The sequence below is a fragment of the Lepidochelys olivacea genome, assembly GCF_965140295.1.
Source record: "Lepidochelys olivacea isolate rLepOli2 genome assembly, chromosome: 1".
NCBI lineage: Eukaryota > Metazoa > Chordata > Testudines > Cheloniidae > Lepidochelys > Lepidochelys olivacea.
In genome coordinates, this window is record NC_140411.1 from 153,155,190 (window position 1) to 153,175,693 (window position 20,504).

A 20,504-nucleotide genomic window follows, 5' to 3' on the forward strand; every position below is an offset into this window, starting at 1 on the left:
TATTTAAACCACTACTTAAAAACCTAGGCCTAATCAATAGATTAGTATTTCATGGAAAATACCTGCACCCCCAGAGCCTAGCTGCAGGCCCCCCGGCCCAGATACACACACCCTCTCCCACCAACCCCCAGCCCAGCCGTGGGGTCCCCCCTTGCCCAGATACCCGCAGCCCCTCTCCCCTCCAGAGACCAGGGATCCAGAGGGGAAAAAACAACCTGATGCTGGGTCCCAGGCCTGTGTGGTTTCGTGTGCACCACTGTCCCTTTTCTCAGGGCATTCAGGGAACTGCAGCTGCCAGGAACCTTCTAGCTCCCTCTCCTTCCCCCAGCAGTGTCTTCTGTGTGCAAGCTGGGCTCTGCTGGGTCCAGCATCCCCTAGTGGCAGCCAGCAGCACTGCAGCCCATTTCTGTGGGGGAAGGGAAATTCTGCAGGCATAACATTAATTTCTGCAAAATTCTCCATTGCGCAGTGGTTCACAGTTCCCACAGGAGTAAATGAACGATTTGAGACATCTAGCATGTATGTCGGTAAACAGAATCCGAGAATTCTGTAATTGATACACAGGATTACAGGCACTAAAATGTGTTGTATAATCAACAACCAGAATTTACCTCCTCTTCAGATGTTTGCATAATCACCACTTGCTCAGGCCATCAGTGGGGTTTTTATTGGGAACCTATAACTGTATGAGCATAAGCTTCTACCACTGGATCGAAAATAGTGTCTCCATTAGCAGATAGAAGTAGTGTGCTATTAAACTCTTACGTGGACTAGCCACTTAGAAGATGAGACAGATTCACGCTCACATAGTGTAGGTTATATTTACTCCACCTGTATTCTGTGAAATTTTTTTTTAAATGGTTAAATATAGCACCACTTCAGGGAGATGAGGGAGGACGGGAACAGGAATCTGTCCCTTCAAATAAACTGTCTTCATGCTTCATCTCCCTTTAGAGTAGTTACCTTTCCTGTGTCTTGCTTAGCACCCACTCAGCAGCTTCACTTCCAGTCCTTTCTCTCTTCTGTCCTGTCTTCCTTTATAAATAGGGGACAGCTGGCTCCTGTTCCTTCCTTACTGACTTACGTAGCCCCTGATTTCTTTCTCACTCTTTCTCCAACAACACTCCAGCTTTCTAGGGTCTGGATTTCCGTTTTGGAGGAGCAGGCAAGGGATGGCAGATTCGCTCTAGCTGGTGCTGATCCCCTTCAGAGCTGGCAGTGCCCATTTTCTGACAGACCGGATCAAGCTTCCACATCATGGGACTTCAGCCAGGAACTGGGCTACATAAGTGAGAGATAGCGGGGGGTATGGGACACCTATTTTGTTCCGTTCCTTCTCCAAAGTTGAATACGCAAGTTGTTCTTCTACCTAGGAATTTGGATTTGGAAAGTTCCATTAAAGTTAAATATGTGCTCACTATACTAAGTGTAGTTGACCTATTGGATGGTAATACACACTTTTGATATAATACATTCCAGACTGAGTTTGTTTACTTAAATATTTGTTTTAGTGATTTCTAGCATTAACTTCTCTCTTCCCAACCCCTAGACTCTTGTTCTATTATGAACCCAAAAACAAGTTGAAAACTAGTTGGCTGTGTCCATTTACCTCTTGTTTGTTTTTCTTCATTATCTTCTACAGCTAACATTTTTTTATGGAATACCAAAATGGGGAGCAAACAATACAAATGAAGAAAACAGTTTGTTTTTTCCATAGTCTTGGTTTAATACTGTAACCATTCTGATGGACCCAAAATTTTCAAGAGACTGATTTTTAAGTGCATCAGTTTGGGGTGTTAAAGTTGGACTTCTGTAAATGGACTTGATACGCAGAGCACTCAGACTCTACAAAATGATCTTTTAAGATATCTTAAATTGGGCACCCAAAAGAATGGCTAAGATAGGTAAACTATTTAAACACAATGCCTTTCAAGGCTGTCAAGTGATTAAAATAATTAATTGCAATTAACGTGCATCTGTATCGCAACTAATTGCACTATTAAACAATAATAGAATACCATTTATTTAAATATTTTTGGATGTTTTCTACATTTTCAAATATATTGATTTCAATTACAACACAATACAAAGGGTACAGTGTTCAGTTTATATTTTTTATTACAAATATTTGCACTGTAAAAAACAAAATAAATAGTATTTTTCAATTCACCTAATACAAGTACTGTAGTGCGATCTCTTTATCATGAAAATTAAACTTACAAATGTAGAATTATGTTAAAAAAAACCTGCACTCAAAAATAAAATAATGTAAAACTTTAGAAAGCCAACAAGTCCATTCAGTCCTACTTCTTGTTCAGCCAATCACTCAAACAAACAACTTTGTTTACATTTGCAGGAGATAATGCTGCCTGCTTCTGTTTACAATGTCACCTGAAAGTGATAACAGGCATTCACATGGCACTGTTGTAGTCGGCATTGCAAGATATTTCCATGCCAGCTGCAGTAAAGATTCATACGTCTCTTCATGCTTCGCCCACCATTCCAGAGGACCTGCGTCCATCCTAGGGTGACCAGGTGTCCCTATTTTTGGGCCTTTTTCTTATAAAGGCTCCTATTACCTCCCACCCCTGTCCCAATTTTTCATACTTGCTGTCTGGTCACCCTAGTCCATGCTGATGATGATTTTTCTGCTTTATAACAATCCAAAGCAGTGTGGACTGATGCACCTTCATTTTCATCATCTGAGTCATATGCCACCAACAGAAGGTTGATTTTCTTTTTTGGTGGTTCGGGTTCTGTAGTTTCCACATCAGAGTGTTGCTCTTTTAAGACTTCTGAAAGAATGCTCCATACCTCATCCCTCTGATTTTGGAAGGCATTTCAGAATCTTAAATCTTGTGTCGAGTGCTGTAGCTATCTTTTGAAATCTCACATTGGTACCTTCTTTGCATTTTGTCAAATCTGCAGTGAAAGTGTTCTTAAAATAAACATGTGCTGCGTCGTCATCCGAGAGAGCCATAACACAAAATGTATGGCAGAATGCTGGTAAAACACAGAGCAGGAGACATACAGTTCTCTCCCAAGGAGTTCAGTCACAAATTTAATTAATGCTTTTTTTTTTTTTAAATGAGTGTCATCAGCATAGACATGAGTGGACTTGTTGTTCTAAAGTTTTACATTATTTTGTTATTGAGTTGCAGTTATATACCAAAAAAACGAACAACCCTACATTTTTAAGTTGCATTTTCACAATAGAGAGATTGCACTACAGTACTTGTATAAGTGAATTGAAAGATACTATTTCTTTTCATTTTTACAGTGCACATATTGGTAATAAAAAATAATATAAAGTGAACACTGTACCCTTTGTATTGTGTTGTAATTGAAATCAATATATTTGAAAATGTAGAAAAACATCCAAAAATACTCAATACATTTCAATTGGTATTCTATTGTTTAACAGTGTGATTAAAACTGCGATTAATCGTGATTAATTTTTTTCATCACATGAGTTAATTGTGATTAATCAACAGCCCTAGCTGAAAGATAAAAAATCATGATAGAAATGTTTAAGGATTTTGAACTCCAATAAAGACCCTGTAAACTTTTTCCAATGACTGTAAGTTGAACTTTTAAGAAATCTTGATCCTTCTGGAATTTAGGAAGCAACATTTATTTTCATTTGTCAAATTCCTAATGAATGACTGTCTTTTCTTTCCTGTTCTCTGGTTTTCCACACTATTGTTTTTTGGAGTGATAGAAAAGTGAATCTTGCAGTGTCACACACTTCAGCGGGATAATGGTTTTTGTAAACTCTGTTTTGCTGTTAGCATGTGGTGTAAAACAGTAGGGAATGTCAGCAGAAAAAGCTGGATCTTGTATTTGTGCTTAAAATCGCCTTGAGGACCTGATTCTCAGTCAGGATCTCATGTCCAATTTATTTTAACTTGTGCACATGGTTACTGAGATTACATATGCAAATGCACAATTAGCAAGCAAATTCCTATCTTGCATCTAACTGGTTTATTTTTGTGTGTAACTATTTGATTCACGTGCGATTTCATTCTGTCTTTTTGGTATCCTGGGGTTTAATATTCACATATTGAATTATTTTAAAAGGAAATTACACACATTTTTGCTACCCCAGAACCTAAAGATTTACTAGGAAAGAAGTACAGTGCTCAAGTTGAACAAACTAAAATGTAACTTAAATGTTATAGGTACGGTTGGAGTTTCTTTAATGCCATGGTAGCTTGCGAAGTTCAATGTTGCATAAGAGAATGTGTAGACCTTCAATTTGATCAGCCATTCTGGAGTGTGATTCTCACTAGGTATTATGCAGAAACGTATTATTTATAATGCCTGTGAGAATTTCAGATATGATGCCCCCACGTAGTCATAAGTACTTTTTGGAGGGGGAGTTCACAGCCATGTACCATTTTCTCCCTGTAGCCCTGAAAGGAAGCATTTAAGTGGGTTCTTAAGTTCATCTTTAATCAGGATGGTGCTTATACATGTGCTTAAGTCCCACTGACTTCAGAGTTTAAGTTAAACAGGAGCTTAAGTGTTCTGAACAGGGATGCTGTGCTGAGTGAGGGCCTGTGGTTGCACTTAAACAACTTAAACAATCTTTGGCATAATATCTATAATGCTCAGAAGTCTATGCAAAAGTATTTTTAATAGCCAGTAACACTTGGAGAAGCATATATATATAAAATAAAAATACAATTTTTTTAAGTAAAGAGAATGCTTTGAAAAATCTCTCTCCAGACAACAAATTATTTTCTTTTGGGCAGTTTTATTCTGAACTTTTGGGAATGTATCCATACAATATTTTTAGAGGTGATCTTTGTGTTCTCCATCTTTTCAGTGTTCCTTACAGAAAACAAAGCCAACTCTGTGTTGAAAAGATACCCAAGAGCCAATGGATTTTTGGAAGAGATAAAGCAAGGGAACATAGAGCGTGAGTGCAACGAAGAAATCTGTACCTATGAGGAAGCAAGAGAAGCTTTTGAAAACGATGAGAAGACAGTAAGTTGGGTTTTTTGTTGGGTTTTTTTTTTTTTAATAATTGAATTACTTAGTGCAAGCTTAAGTGTGTGCTTAGTGGCCTCCAGCTTTCCTACATTGCACTAAATTTCTTAGTTTATTCATTTTTACTAAATGCATTGTGACAAAGCTAGTAAGCTGCTCCACACTCTTTAGGATATTGAACATCCTCCTATGGAGGGGAAGAGAATGAGTGTGCATGCCACAAACATCTTATTTAAATCATGCATTTAAAGCCATGAGAGAGAGCAGCTGAAATGCAGAGTACCCAGTAAAGACAAACTTATTCTAAAAACAAGCAGAATTGAAGTAGCTTTCCTGAAACTAGCAGCTGCACACCAACAGAGTACTTGTTAAGCACCACCTATGTAAAACCTTGAAAGAGTAAGCCCCTGATCCTGCAGTGCCTTGCACATGGGCAGAGCCCCATTAATTTGAATGAGGTTCTGTGCCGGAGCAGGAGCTGCTTATGCATAATTCTTTGCAGGATCAGGGTGAAAGTCTGTAAATAGAGGTCTGGTATATGCCAGAATGACTGTTACTGTTCAGGGCATACAGACACCCACCTGGAGGTCCCTTCCAGCCTACATTTCTATGATTTAGATGACATCTTTGATTAAAACCTGTTAGAAGGGAGTATGACTTGCAGCTGTCACTTACAAAGCAGTTGGCCCAGAATCTTAATATAAGCTGCATGCAACAAATAAAAAGTGTGCACAGTCTCTGACCATGGTATGTTGGCTACTATAATGTTTGAAGTACAGTATTTTCGGAATACATCAAGGTAGGAAAGATACATCCCTTGAGTTCCCTACAGAAGTGGATGAAAGTGGGAAGAATTTTTTGGGATAGAATATAAGGTTAACAAAGAAGTTGACATTTTATAGTGGAGTGGATAACAACCACTATTTAGTTTTCTGGCCCATATTTTAAAAAGTTATCCTTCTGTCGTATGCATTTGCAGGAAATCATACAGCCCGGTATTAGAGGCCTTAATTCCTCATCACCTTTTCTCTGTGCAGTTTATAAAGGAATCCTAACTGTGTTTTAGCTTTTTCTGCACATTTTTCTAGCTACTTATTATATCTTAAAGATACCATTCCTGGTGGTCTCCTTAGAAAAATGTAGGACTAGAATGGGAATTTTCTTATTTAGCCACTAAATGAAGGGGCAGGAGGTTGCGTCTTTAACAAAAATAATTCTTTCTAACTCTCGTGTGTGTGTGTATGTTAAAAACACCTTTATAATTGAGTTTTATACAGTCTGATTAAAAGCACTTCAACTCCTAGTTGCTCTGGTTTCATTTTAGTGGTATTTTCAATCTCCCATAGAATCTTTTTGGCAAAACAGGTAGGAATTTCCTTCAGTGCTTCCGGGACCTCTTGTGTCTGGGCCAGATTTTGAGAGGGAGGAATGTCAGGTTATCTTCTCAGTATTGACCAAACTGATCCCGAGTCCCATAATGCTTTATGGCTATACCAAAGATGAAGTGGAAAACTAATGCTTGTGAAGCTCTAGTTGTATATAATGCTGATGCTGCAGTTTTCCCGTAAAAGGGATGAAATTGTAATAAGGATTGTGAAATTGGCTCTTGCAAACAGATTTATTAACCAGAAATGTAAATTACTTTTTCCTCTAACAATGTGTTTGACTGGATAAGGTATGGTGTGCAACTAAGGGCTAGTCTACACTACCACACTTCATTGGCGCTGCTGTAGCACATCTGATGAAGATGTGCTATGCCGACAAGAGCGCTCTCCATCAGCATAATTACTCCACTTCAACAAGAGGCAGAAGCTATGTCAGCAGGAGAGCATCTCCTGCCAACTTACTGCTGGTGTAGACAGTGCTTAGGTCAATGTAACCTGCATCACTCAGGCTTTTTCTTACCCTTGAGTGATGTAAGTTACATCAACTTAAGCAGTAGTGTGGACAAGTAGTTAATAGTAAACAAGTAGGGTATATCCTATATTCTCAAATGCTTTGTCTTCAGAGGTTGAAAAACTATGAACTGTATTCCCCAAAATGGTTTGTACTCATGCTAAGCTTTATTGTGTAAATTCATTTGTAGTTAAACCGTTGCAATCCCTATTCTCTGTATGTCAGGAAAAACAAGGTGTATGTCCTGCTGAGACTTGCAAAATCTGCAGTCTACTAGGTATGGATTATCTGTGCTGAGTCTGGTTTGTACAGACTCCTTTATGTCTTGTAAAACTTATGGAGCTAGATAAGAGAAGAAGTGTAAGGTCTGTGGTGATAAAGTGGAATTTGTGGAGTTTTTCTATTAATCATAAACAAGTCTGGCATAAATATAAGTGGGCTTGAAAGCATATATTGAAGCAGCTCTATGGTGTAATGTGTAACGCCGTGAGACTGCTTCCTAGAGAGAGTAATGTATGATTGCTTTTCGTGTTCTGTCTTGCCTTTTGACTTAAAAAGCTGATTGAGCCTGTCTTATTGAACTGAAGAAAGCCTGTTCCATGCAGTGAATGGTTACTTTGTCCTGGAGTTGCGTGGTGGCAATCTATGCTGATAAAGCAATTTACAGTTCCTACTTTGATGGGAAGAAGTAGGATCTCTTGGCTACTATAGTCTCAGCATAGGCTTGTTAGAGTTCCTTCTGCTGTGGTCTTGTGTGCACAGTGGAGTTCTCTAATGCAAGTGTTGTGGTGCCTTGATCTACTTCTGGTGCATTTAAAAGGCTGATCTGCACTATCTTACAATAGCACCTTTATCGTTTATCTTAAACGTGTATAGCCGGAGAGGGCTTTAACGTTGATGTACCTCAGTCTTTTAATGGGGTTATAAATGAACAGAAGAGACTGTTTACATTATGATATGCTGAAAATGTTTTCTGGTAACTAGGAGGAAAAAGCAAGTACAGACAAAACTTAAAGTTGATCTATGAATGAGACTGCTCAGGCCATTTTAGGCATAATCGATTATCAACACCTCTGGCCTGTAGAAACATCAAAGCTTTGTGTGGCTTAAAAATTCTTAGGCTCAAGGACATTTTGAGACATAATTACAGAATAATGCACAATGTCATGGCATGATTGCAGCATTGTAATTCATTTTATTTCCGTTAATTTCAGGTATTTTGATTGAAATTTTGTTGCATGCAGCTGAATTGCTATGTTCCCAAGAATTTAAAATCTTTAATTGTGGAAAACTTTGAACATTTAAATTCTTTAAGTTTTGCAGAAAGCAATGTTAGCTGCATGGCTGAGTTCTATATAATCAGTGATTGAAAGCATCTACCCAAAATAGTATTTCTCAGTATCAAATGTGGCCTTTCATATTAGCTTTCAGACTAATCATTAACACTGTGTAAATATCTAAGAGACAACAGAGATCTATGTATAATACAGTATGTTGAACTTCAATATATAGTTCTTCTATAGTCGCAGATTGAGGAAAATTTTTAAAAAAACCAAATGACTGAAGTGCTTACTCACACTATCATTTTGTTCACGTACTCCAGGTATTGAATACAGAATGCTTTTCTGATTGGGATCTTATGATTTTGCCTTTATAAAAGTCAAAGCATTGACTGGCAGTGATTTGTAGCTGGTATGCTGCCAAAATACAGTAGCGCCTTAAGATGGAAGTTCTCAGCACTACTTTATTAATGGTTTTAACATTGACATAGAGAGTCAACAGCTCATTGTGTCAGCATCAATTTAATGTACAGGGGGCCTGCTCTGTGAGTGACAGTTTTATTGATAGTGAAGTATTAGATCCTCATTCTTTCAGATACTTTTAATTTAAATCTACCAATTGGTCACAAGTAGGCTGGACAAGCCAGTTGGTTGACCAGTCAAATAATGTCAGTTGATTGCCTGTTTGACCCCAGCCTACCTTTTTGCTGCATTATGGTGCCATCTGTTAGCAAGCCTACTTAAATGTCTTGATCGCTCATTTTACTGCATGCTAATGCAACCTGTTGGGGAAAAAATTGAACTAATTGAAAGCTGAGCATCTTGGTTGGCTGGAATCTTCTAGAATAAACTGTCTGTCTTTGTATACCAGGCCATCAATATACTTGGCAGTTTTCATAAGACACTAAACAAGTTTAAGACATGGTCCCTGTCCTGAAGAGTTTACAGTCTACACTGACTAGACAAACATTCAGAAATTAACTCAGAGGGGAGTTGGGGAGGGGGAGGAAGCTTCACAGTCATTGAACCTCCTCCCCCAAAACAAAGAAAAAAGATGCACAGCCATTAAGCTGGTTGATGAGTTGGCTTGCTGCCTGCCTAGCATAAGTACATTCAGAAATGACTTTTTTTTTCTTTTATAATTGCTATGGGCTTGTTTTATTTCTGTTTAATTTTATTTTTTTCTTTTGTAACTTTAACATTCACATTTCAGTGCTAACCTAACATTACTAAAAAAGATAATTCTTTCATTTTTAGAACTTCATTTCATTGGTGTTTCATAGAATCATAGAATATCAGGGTTGGAAGGGACCCCAGAAGGTCATCTAGTCCAACCCCCTACTCGAAGCAAGACCAATTCCCAGTTAAATCATCCCAGCCAGGGCTTTGTCAAGCCTGACCTTAAAAATCTCTAAGGAAGGAGATTCTACCACCTCCCTAGGTAACGCATTCCAGTGTTTCACCACCCTCTTAGTGAAAAAGTTTTTCCTAATATCCAATCTAAACCTCCTCCACTGCAACTTGAGACCATTACTCCTCGTTCTGTCATCTGCTACCATTGAGAACAGTCTAGAGCCATCCTCTTTGGAACCCCCTTTCAGGTAGTTGAAAGCAGCTATCAAATCCCCCCTCATTCTTCTCTTCTGCAGGCTAAACAATCCCAGCTCCCTCAGCCTCTCCTCATAAGTCATGTGTTCTAGACCCCTAATCATTTTTGTTGCCCTTCGCTGGACTCTCTCCAATTTATCCACATCCTTCTTGTAGTGTGGGGCCCAAAACTGGACACAGTACTCCAGATGAGGCCTCACCAATGTCGAATAGAGGGGAACGATCACGTCCCTCGACCTGCTGGCAATGCCCCTACTTATACATCCCAAAATGCCATTGGCCTTCTTGGCAACAAGGGCACACTTCTGACTCATATCCAGCTTCTCGTCCACTGTCACCCCTAGGTCCTTTTCCGCAGAACTGCTGCCTAGCCATTCGGTCCCTAGTCTGTAGCTGTGCATTGGGTTCTTCCGTCCTAAGTGCAGGACCCTGCACTTATCCTTATTGAACCTCATCAGATTTCTTTTGGCCCAATCCTCCAATTTGTCTAGGTCCTTCTGTATCCTATCCCTCCCCTCCAGCGTATCTACCACTCCTCCCAGTTTAGTATCATCCGCAAATTTGCTGAGAGTGCAATCCACACCATCCTCCAGATCATTTATGAAGATATTGAACAAAACCGGCCCCAGGACCGACCCTTGGGGCACTCCACTTGATACCGGCTGCCAACTAGATATGGAGCCATTGATCACTACCCGTTGAGCCCGACAATCTAGCCAGCTTTCTACCCACCTTGTAGTGCATTCATCCAGCCCATACTTCCTTAACTTGCTGACAAGAATACTGTGGGAGACCGTGTCAAAAGCTTTGCTAAAGTCAAGAAATAATATATCCACTGCTTTCCCTTCATCCACAGAACCAGTAATCTCATCATAAAAGGCGATTAGATTAGTCAGGCATGACCTTCCCTTGGTGAATCCTTGCTGGCTGTTCCTGATCACTTTCCTCTCATGCAAGTGCTTCAGGATTGATTCTTTGAGGACCTGCTCCATGATTTTTCCAGGGACTGAGGTGAGGCTGACTGGCCTGTAGTTCCCAGGATCCTCCTTCTTCCCTTTTTTAAAGATGGGCACTACATTAGCCTTTTTCCACTCATCCGGGACTTCCCCGGTTCGCCACGAGTTTTCAAAGATAATGGCCAATGGCTCTGCAATCACAGCCGCCAATTCCTTCAGCACTCTCGGATGCAACTCATCCGGCCCCATGGAGTTGTGCACATCCAGCTTTTCTAAATAGTCCCTAACCACCTCTATCTCCACAGAGGGCTGGCCATTTCTTCCCCATTTTGTGATGCCCAGCGCAGCAGTCAGGGAGCTGACCTTGTTAGTGAAAACAGAGGCAAAAAAAGCATTGAGCACATTAGCTTTTTCCACATCCTCTGTCACTAGGTTGTCTCCCTCATTCAGTAAGGGGCCCACACTTTCCTTGGCTTTCTTCTTGTTGCCAACATACCTGAAGAAACCCTTCTTGTTACTCTTGACATCTCTGGCTAGCTGCAGCTCCAGGTGCGATTTGGCCCTCCTGATATCATTCCTACATGCCCGAGCAATATTTTTATACTCTTCCCTGGTCATATGTCCAACCTTCCACTTCTTGTAAGCTTCTTTTTTATGTTTAAGATCCGCTAGGATTTCACCATTAAGCCAAGCTGGTCGCCTGCCATATTTACTATTCTTTCGACTCATTGGGATGGTTTGTCCCTGTAACCTCAACAGGGATTCCTTGAAATACAGCCAGCTCTCCTGGACTCCTTTCCCCTTCAAGTTAGTCCCCCAGGGGATCCTGGCCATCCGTTCCCTGAGAGAGTCGAAGTCTGCTTTCCTGAAGTCCAGGGTCCGTATCCTGCTGCTTACCTTTCTTCCCTGCGTCAGGATCCTGAACTCAACCAACTCATGGTCACTGCCTCCCAGATTCCCATCCACTTTTGCTCCCCCCACTAATTCTACCCGGTTTGTGAGCAGCAGGTCAAGAAAAGCGCCCCCCCTAGTTGGCTCCTCTAGCACTTGTGCCAGGAAATTGTCCCCTACGCTTTCCAAAAACTTCCTGGATTGTCTATGCACCGCTGTATTGCTCTCCCAGCAGATATCAGGAAAATTAAAGTCACCCATGAGAATCAGGGCATGCGATCTAGTAGCTTCCGTGAGCTGCCGGAAGAAAGCCTAATCCACCTCATCCCCCTGGTCCGGTGGTTTCCATTTTTCTGAGTTAAAATAATTGCTAAGTAACCTGATTTTTGTAATTAGGCATAAGTGTCTAAGACTAAGCCTATTGGAGACCATGACGTCTTACTCTTTTATGTTAGCATTGTTATTGTGCGAATAAATTAGTGCTTTAAAATATTTGACTATATTTGACTAGTGAATTGACCAATTATTTTTGGACTAGTCAAACATCCAATCTGAGACACAACTTTATCTATGAATTATGCAGTTCCCATCCCTTGAGACACTTAAAATTATCCTTTTCTAGGCAATAGGAATTGCACAGAACAAGCTTGCATTGGCAGAAGTATCTTAAATTGGTCTTTTCCATCACAGTTATCTGATTCTGTGGCCTAACTAGCATAACATTTGCTATCCTTTTAGGAGTGTGAAAGTAATCCTAGTGTTTCAGAGCCATGAATGCTGCAGTGATTGAGAACAAATGGTTGCTGAATGTATCCTTTCTAAATCACACCAATTAAATTATTTCGTGTATTAAAAGAAAATTTCTTAAGATGGGCTTGTATTGCAAGTAGCAATTACTAATATTTTCCGGCTTTTAAACTATTCTTTTAACTTTTTTCTTAGCTGTACCAAGTCTACAAATATTTTGTTTTTATTTCTCCTGCTTTTCTAGCAATTCACGAGAACGCTTGGGCTCTAAAAATATCACTTAGATGCGAAAAGCCAAAAACAGGGAGGCATTTTCCTCCAATTGAAGTGATCTTCTGAATTGAGCAAGTCATTCCACCCCTCTGTGCCACCATTTCCCTATCAGTAAAATGGGGACAATAATACTTACCTTCTTTTGCTTTGAGATCTAGAGATGAAAAGTGCTGCATGAGAACTAGTTTGTGGTATTTTTAATTTTTTTTCTTTCTTGATTAGTGATCCTTGTCTCCACTTGGATATTAAAGCATTGCTGTCTTGTGAAACAAAAGCAGATCTAAAGACTTTTCAATTTCTGCAACGTACAATCCAAGTGTATCACTATTCTAGAGGTGAATAGCAAGAAACTCATCAGCAACGGGGTCAGATGTTTCTAAAATTTTTGGTAAAATCCTCCCTATAACAAACCTCAATTAATAGATTTAAGGCCAGAAAGGACTATTATGATGATCTAGTCAGACCTCTTACCTAACAAGCCCAAATAACTTCACCCTGTGTGAAGCCCATAATCTTAAACTTGTATCTTGTTGAGATGAAATCTTCTTGGAGCTTAGCACTAAGGATGTTCAAGCCTGCTCACTATGGTTTTTGGAAAGGAAACCTCCAAGGAAAAACATGGATGTTTCCCTCTGAGACGTAGGCTACCTAAAAAAAAACTTTGCTGCCTTACAACTTCTGTAAAGTTAGTAAGTAATCTATAAGTAATCTAGCTAGAAAATGCATTAGATTTTCTTTTGTTTAATGGCTGGTAAAATAAGCTGTGCTGGAGAGAATGTATATTCCTGTTTTTGTGTCTTTTGTAACGTAAGGTTTTGCCTAGAGGGATTCTCTGTTTTGAATCTGATTACCCTGTAAGGTATTTACCATCCTGATTTTACAGAGGTGATTCTTTTACCTTTTCTTTAATTAAAATTCTTCTTTTTAAGAACCGGATTGATTTTTTCATTGTTCTTAAGATCCAAGGGTTTGGATCTGTGTTCACCTGTACAAATTGGTGAGGATTCTTATCAAGCCTTCTCCAGGAAAGGGGGTGTTGGGCTTGGGGGGATATTTTGGGGGAAGACGTCTCCAAGTTGGCTCTTTCCCTGTTCTTTGTTTAAAACACTTGGTGGTGGCAGCATAGGGTTCAAGAACAAGGCAAAGTTTGTACCTTGGGGAAGTTTTTAACCTAAACTGGTAAGAATAAGCTTAAGGGGCCTTTCATGCAGGTCCCCACATCTGTACCCTAGAGTTTAGAGTGGGGAAGGAACCTTGACAGACTCTTTTTAAGCTTTAAGATGATTTAGTGTCCATAGTCTAAAACAGATAATAAATCACCATATGTCCTTAAAGCAGCTTAAACTCTTAATCCACACACACCTCCAGTTGGACGGAAACCCCATAGATATCCTCATCCTCCTGCACTCCAAGCCAACTGCCTGCCTCTCTGGGGAGGATGAAGAGGAACTAGCTTTGCTGCTGCTTCTCCATTTGAGGGAATAAACAGGAGATATACTGGCTTCCCAGCATTCTGGAGCGCCACAAAAACAGCTCCTGTGGTAGGCACATCTTAGAGATGAAAAAATACTTGAAAACTATTAACATGCTTATAAGTGGCAATAAGATCTATTAACTCTATATCCTTATACTGGAAAGCATATATGACTTTGTAATCTGTTTCTACAGCATCTAACATTTTAAAATAAATAACTCCAAAAAACCTAACTTATATTCACCTAAAGTGCTGCTGTGTTCTGCAAAGTGGTTACCTAAAAATGGCGGCAGCTTACTCAACACATCTGCTCTGTGGTTTCAGAGTCAGACTTCCTGTCTCTAGTGCCAAAATAAGCTTTTACCACTTTACTGCTTAGGCAGCAGAATGATCAGAGACAAAGCTGGGTTCTAATACAAATAAATAATAACAACGATGGTCTTCCTAGTGAATGATTGACTTAGTTCCAGCTAAAGTTCTAGTCAGTTGTATCTGAACCAGATTCTTCTTAGCATATGCATAACGTGCTGGTTGGATCATCAGCTTCCTCGGCCTGCGCCAGGTACTGACTGGGAATGTGATGTGAATACTGATCCATGCCCCCCTGAAACAGATTGAGGGCATGGGGGAAGTATACAAGTCTCCCTAAAGGCGTTATTTGGCCAGCAGAAATTTTATTCCTAGTGGTGCTGTGTAAGAAAGGAAAGAACCCAGCTTGACTTTCAGAGCCCAGGTTGGTTTCGGTAGTGAAGTTAAGAAGAAGAATTTTGTTAACTGAGCATGCATGAAGTGGGAGTCACTGGATTGCAGTAAACATGGAGCTCTACCTTGCCATTTTCATAATCTGCTTTCAGCATAGTACTTTAAGTATTCATGCTTATTAACTTGCTTTTTAAAGATAATAGCTTTCTGACTAAGGAACATAAAACAAAGAGAAGGAGTTGGGGGAGGAGAAACCTTTTCTGAAACCAGCACTTTTGTCAGAAAAGGTATTGTGTGCCAAGAATGAGGCTCTTTGTTCAGCTATCCCTTTGCAGTCCCTGTCTACTTCCTCATCAGCTTTGTTCCAGATATGATCCCACCCAGCTAACCTATCCCTTTCCTACAGTAATGCTCTTCCGCTTTCCCAAGTGTCCCACTGACAATGCCTTCCAGAATCTCCAGAGATTTCAACAGAATTGTTTTGTATGGGGTCTGCATTTTACTGTGGTATAGATGTGATTTTTTTTTTCCAAGTAACTTTAATTTTAAAAAATGCATTTGGTATGTTAAGATTTATTCCCCTCATTTGAAATCCATGCTATATGGCTTTACTTAGATGACATTGGACCACATCTTATGAAATACAGATGCTTTACAGACCTAATTAAGATTTTGAAATCTTGGAATTGTGGGAACGTGTCAAATTTTGCAGTGTTGAAAAGGCAAAGGAATGAACATGATTTTAAAAAAAACCACTTCTGGATTATATTAAATATTGGGGGAAGGGGTGTGTATAACCCTATTGCCTAAAAATGTGGACTAAGCTAGTAGTTGCCTCTTTGATACATCTGTGGTTTTTTTAACCCCCCCCCCCCAAGCTGTCTACGAATCTCCTTATTTTGTAAGCTAGTCTTAACTAGATTTTCAGAGATTATATTTAGAGGGAACCCTAGCTTGTTGTATGTATGTGAATGATAGACTTTTTCCTGAGGACAGAAATGATTGTTGTATTGTTAGTTACTGATGCATGTGGTCATAAAACTATTCCCTTGTGAGAATGGTGGAATTGTATTGTGCTAATAAGATAAATGTCCAAGTGTAGAGTTTACCTTTGAAAAGATAGCTTTTTTTGCACTTTTAATACATTGCCTAAATAAAACCCTAAGTCTCTTGCTTGTGTGTTTAGTTTTTTTAGTGCTAGATTTAAGAATGTGTAGAGTGATGTAATTTATGTGAAGTGTTATGTATATTAAAAATATCACTTCATATTTTATACTGAGCCCAGGACTTTTTTATGTAACAGGTAGATACCTTTATTATTATTATTATTATTAGAGGATTTTGTTTTCTCCAAGCACAGAATATAATTGATGTTCGCTAACCTTATTTGTCTGAAACAAAGAGATGAGGTTTACATAACTTTATCTGTATTTTACATTTGGTCTATATTAACTATGCATAATACCTGTGCTACTTCATAAGATAGAGGGAGTGGAAAAGCTCTCTAGGACAGGAGGCATATTTTCCTATATTATCCTTGTTTAGTACCTAAAACAATGAGACCCTGATCCCGACTGGGGCTTCTTGATGCTTTTGCAATAGCTATTGTAATTTTAAAATATTAATAACATAACAGATTATCTTAAAGTACTGATGCCATTTCATTTTTAATTTCCCCCCCTCATTTATATTTCCACGACTGTGTTGATTCATCTTTACCTGAGAACAAGTTTTCTGGACTATTTTGAGTATGTCGTATGGTTATCCATATATTGCAAAAGCTATGTTTAGCTATAAATAGCTAACAGCTATTATTTTATAATCCAGAGGGTGGAGAAGTCTGAGTTTTAGGATGATCGTACAGCATAGTTATACTGGGTCAAAATAGTCAATCATTCTGACAATGTTTCTCTGTCAAAGTAATTTAATAATCTTACAATAATCTTTAATTCCAAAAATAGATCTGACTTTGAGTTTTTGCATTCACAAATTATCTAAAATCAATTCAGATTATTTTTCTAATCCATTCCTATCTCTAATGTAGGTTTGTGACTATTAAGTGCTGATACAGAAATGTTGTGAGGAGTTAGGTGGCTTAAAAAAACTCCAAACTCAGTGATGACTCCAGAAAGAAGTCAGGAAACTTTTTATACAATATCTGCACCAATGAAAGATCTAGGTGGTCATTTATTGAAAGCCAAAACACTTCGCTTCAATTTTGTTGTTGAAAATAGACTAGTTAAAATAATTTATTTTTAATAGCTTCTGATTTATTCTGTCTTGCTGTTTTAGAAGGAGTTCTGGAAAGGCTACCCAAATGGACTCCAGGGAGAAAGTAACACAGGACATAATTGGTATTCATTTTACCTCGCATTTCCATTAATCATTGGCCTTTTTGTTATCCTCCTTGTCATATTTCTCACATGGAGATGCCTGTTTAAAAAGAAAATCCGTAGACAGTCTGTATACATGCATAGGGGAGCCCGCGAAGCCATTGGTGATAATGCTGTGGCTGATGGTAGAAGTCCTCTTCCCCAGCCGCTCAGCATTGTTCATTCCCCACAGGAAGAAATGTATGAAGGCAGTGGGCTGTCTCCAGGATATTTGGGCTCTCCAGATGGACGTTCAGATTCAATATCAACAAGGCTGTCAAACGGTGACCCTCCTCCTTCATATGAGGAAGCCACTGCCGAAACCAGCATAAGAAATGAAATGGAGCCTCACTTAGATCCACCCCCACAGTATGAAGACATTGTAAACTCCAGCTCAGCAAATGCTTTTGCAATACCTCCTGTTGTCACCAGTATTAAGTAAAGCAGGAAAAATATGAGCAACTTTTAAAAATTACTAATAGAATTTTGTAGCACTTTATTGCAGCTTACTACCGTTTATATAATTTAATGGACTCACACTGTGTACCTCTGCCCTGTTTTCTTCCCTCTGCGTGTGTTCCCATGCCAGTTTTAAAGATGGGGAATTCATACTGAGAGCATGAAGCAGGTACAAATGTGGTCTTCTGTGCATACCTCTCAAATGTCCCTCCGTTTTGGGGGTTGTCATTTATTTTAGTCTGAATGTTGCCTACGTTCCACACAAATTTGATGTCACCTAGCTTTTAGTGTTGAAAATTGTTTACATCAGAAACTAACACTAGTGAGAGAGAGTTATTTAAACCAAAGGGCTGTGTCCTACAGCGTTTTAAGTTTCTTGCATGAACATTTTCTCTTTCATTTTGGGTCTTTGTCACACATTGTATCCTACACTTGGGCCTTGGAAGGCTGTGAAAAGTATTTATATGTGTGAACAAACAACATAGCATATTCACCCAGTTTAAATATGATACTTAAGGGATTGCAGTAAGTGAGACTAAGATATTTTGGAACACATCAGCTGTACTTGTACAGAGGGCAGTAATTAAGTGAATTTTGCAGTTGGAAAAAACGATAGCCTAATGTTCTTATCCCCTCTGTTCTCCATCCTTCCCTCCAGCTAGTCATAGAATCATAGAATATCAGGGATGGAAGGGACCTCAGGAGGCGGTCATCTAGTCCAACCCCCTGCTCAAAGCAGGACCAATCCCCAACTAAATCATCCCAGCCAGGGCTTTGTCAAGCCTGACCATAAAAACGTCTAAGGAAGGAGATTCCATCACCTCCCTGGGTAACGCATTCCAGTGTTTCACCACCCTCCTCCTAGTGAAAAAGTTTTTCCTAATATCCAACCTAAACCTCCCGCACTGCAGCTTGAGACCATTAGTCCTTGTTCTGTCAGTTGCTACCACTGAGAATAGTCTAGATCCATCCTCTTTGGAACCCCCTTTCAGGTAGTTGAAAGCAGCTATCAAATCCCCCCTCATTCTTCTCTTCCACAGACTAAACAATCCCAGTTCCCTCAGCCTCTCCTCATAAGTCATGTGTTCCAGTCCCCTAATCATTTTTCTTGCCCTCCGCTTGACGTTTTCCAATTTTTCCACATCTTTCTTGTAGTGTGGGGCCCAAAACTGGACACAGAACTCCAGATGAGGCCGCACCAATGTCGAATAGAGGGGAACAGCTAGTCCTGTTTATGATATCTTGTTTCTGGAACATCCATTTTTTTTCTCCTTTAAGTGAATTTAGTTCTTGTGAAAAGTACTAGATTGTCAGCTCCAGAAATTAAAGTTCCCTCTGCCCTGCAGAACAGTTAATGCACTGCCTCTGGGCACACAGTACCAAACCAATGTGCCTCATCACTGACATGCAGAAACCGCCTAGAAGGGGATGATCATAGTTTACTCTTCATGCCAACACAAATAACAGTCTCTTCTGAGCCTGCCAACAGGCTGCCAGTTGCAATAGTGTCTTTTATTTATGTGGCTTTCTTTCCCCCACGAAATGCATGGTGATCACTCATTTCACATAGGCCATTAAGCAGTTGTCAGATAACCTCTGGTCATTTCCAGTCTGCTCTGGATTTATGCAAATGACTGAAAGTTGTAATGTTCAGTATTCCACTACCAGTCTCTTGAGCCAGCCAAACCCCTATTTTAACTATCTAATGTTCCTGAACTAAAATGTATTGCAACATCATGCAGATATTATTTGCAATAAAAAAATAATGCTTGTCCTTTGAAATAGAGAGATCAAATGTTCGCAGTGATCCATGATGACAACTTTGAGAATTATGCTGTTGATTGAAGACTCCACACAAGCACGATTTTAAATTCACTGGCCAAAAATCTCAGTGAATGCAATTTACATGGCTAAACAAAAAAAACTTTGCATAAAGCAGTCATTTAAAATGTTCTTTCCTCTACTAAGACAATAAGTGCTTTTTCTCGTTTACTGGAATGATTCCAAGTTACAAAAAATATTTTTTTAGCTTTAAAAGTTAAGGGTTCGATTAAATGTAACAAGTTATATAACTTTTATTTTATGCTTGGCCTTTCTGATCTGATTAAAATGACAATTTGTCTTGTAGTGGTTCTTATAAAGCTTTATTTTTTCAAAATGTAGCTTCTACTTTTTTCTTCCATTGTAATTACATTGTCCCGCAATAAATGTGATGGTAAGATTTACAGCCTTACCTCTCTGAATGTTTTACAAGTAAGAACATACAGTACTGTCTTGATTGACTGCCAGAAAATTCAGGGTATTGCACTCCCTGCTTTGACTGTAACACTGAGAGGTGAATCTTGTACAGAACTAAAATGATTTGTTTACTAATGACCAACATGGAGATGGGTGACTTGTTTAAGAAATTATGGAAATCAGATGATTTAGAGATTGTTTAATTTTGGACACCTGTGGGGAGTAGTTCCATCTTCACTGCATGTAAATAACCTATTTGATTACAGTATTAAATATTTTTTAAAGATCTGGTTTACATTAAATTATGGTATTTAAACATTTTGCTCATGTTTATAGAAGATTTTTTCTTAATGGTTTTTGGCATGCTAAATAAAGGTATTCTTAAATTCTTTTAATGCCTCTATCAATTCTGTGCAGTTGGAATAAAATAACATTGATTTCTATAACAGAGGTGCTGTATTAACTTCCATCGTCTCTCGTCTTGATGAAAATTGTTTTATATCAAATTTTAAGCTAATTAATTTTAAAACAAAAGAACTAGAATTTTTAAATATATATATATATATATATATATATATATGTATATAAAAACATACAGTATCTTATAACAGTG

The 20,504-nt window shown here is 38.9% G+C and overlaps 1 protein-coding gene across 9 annotated transcripts in view; it reads left to right on the top strand.

Moving 5' to 3' along the window:
• Positions 1 to 20,261, top strand: part of PRRG1 (proline rich and Gla domain 1) — a 44,426-nt gene extending 24,165 nt beyond the window's left edge. For 6 of the 9 annotated variants that reach the window (XM_084620399.1, XM_084620394.1, XM_084620397.1 and 3 more), the window contains 2 exons: positions 4,832 to 4,992; positions 17,115 to 20,261. In XM_084620399.1, coding sequence (XP_084476525.1) covers positions 4,832 to 4,992; positions 17,115 to 17,636 — 683 coding nt within the window. In that variant the 3' untranslated portion in view covers positions 17,637 to 20,261. Of the gene's footprint in view, positions 1 to 1,129; positions 1,290 to 4,831; positions 4,993 to 17,114 lie in introns of all 9 variants that reach the window. The other 3 variants (XM_084620402.1, XM_084620400.1, XM_084620401.1) reach the window with 1 other exon arrangement.
• The last annotated feature ends 243 nt before the right edge of the window (positions 20,262 to 20,504 follow it).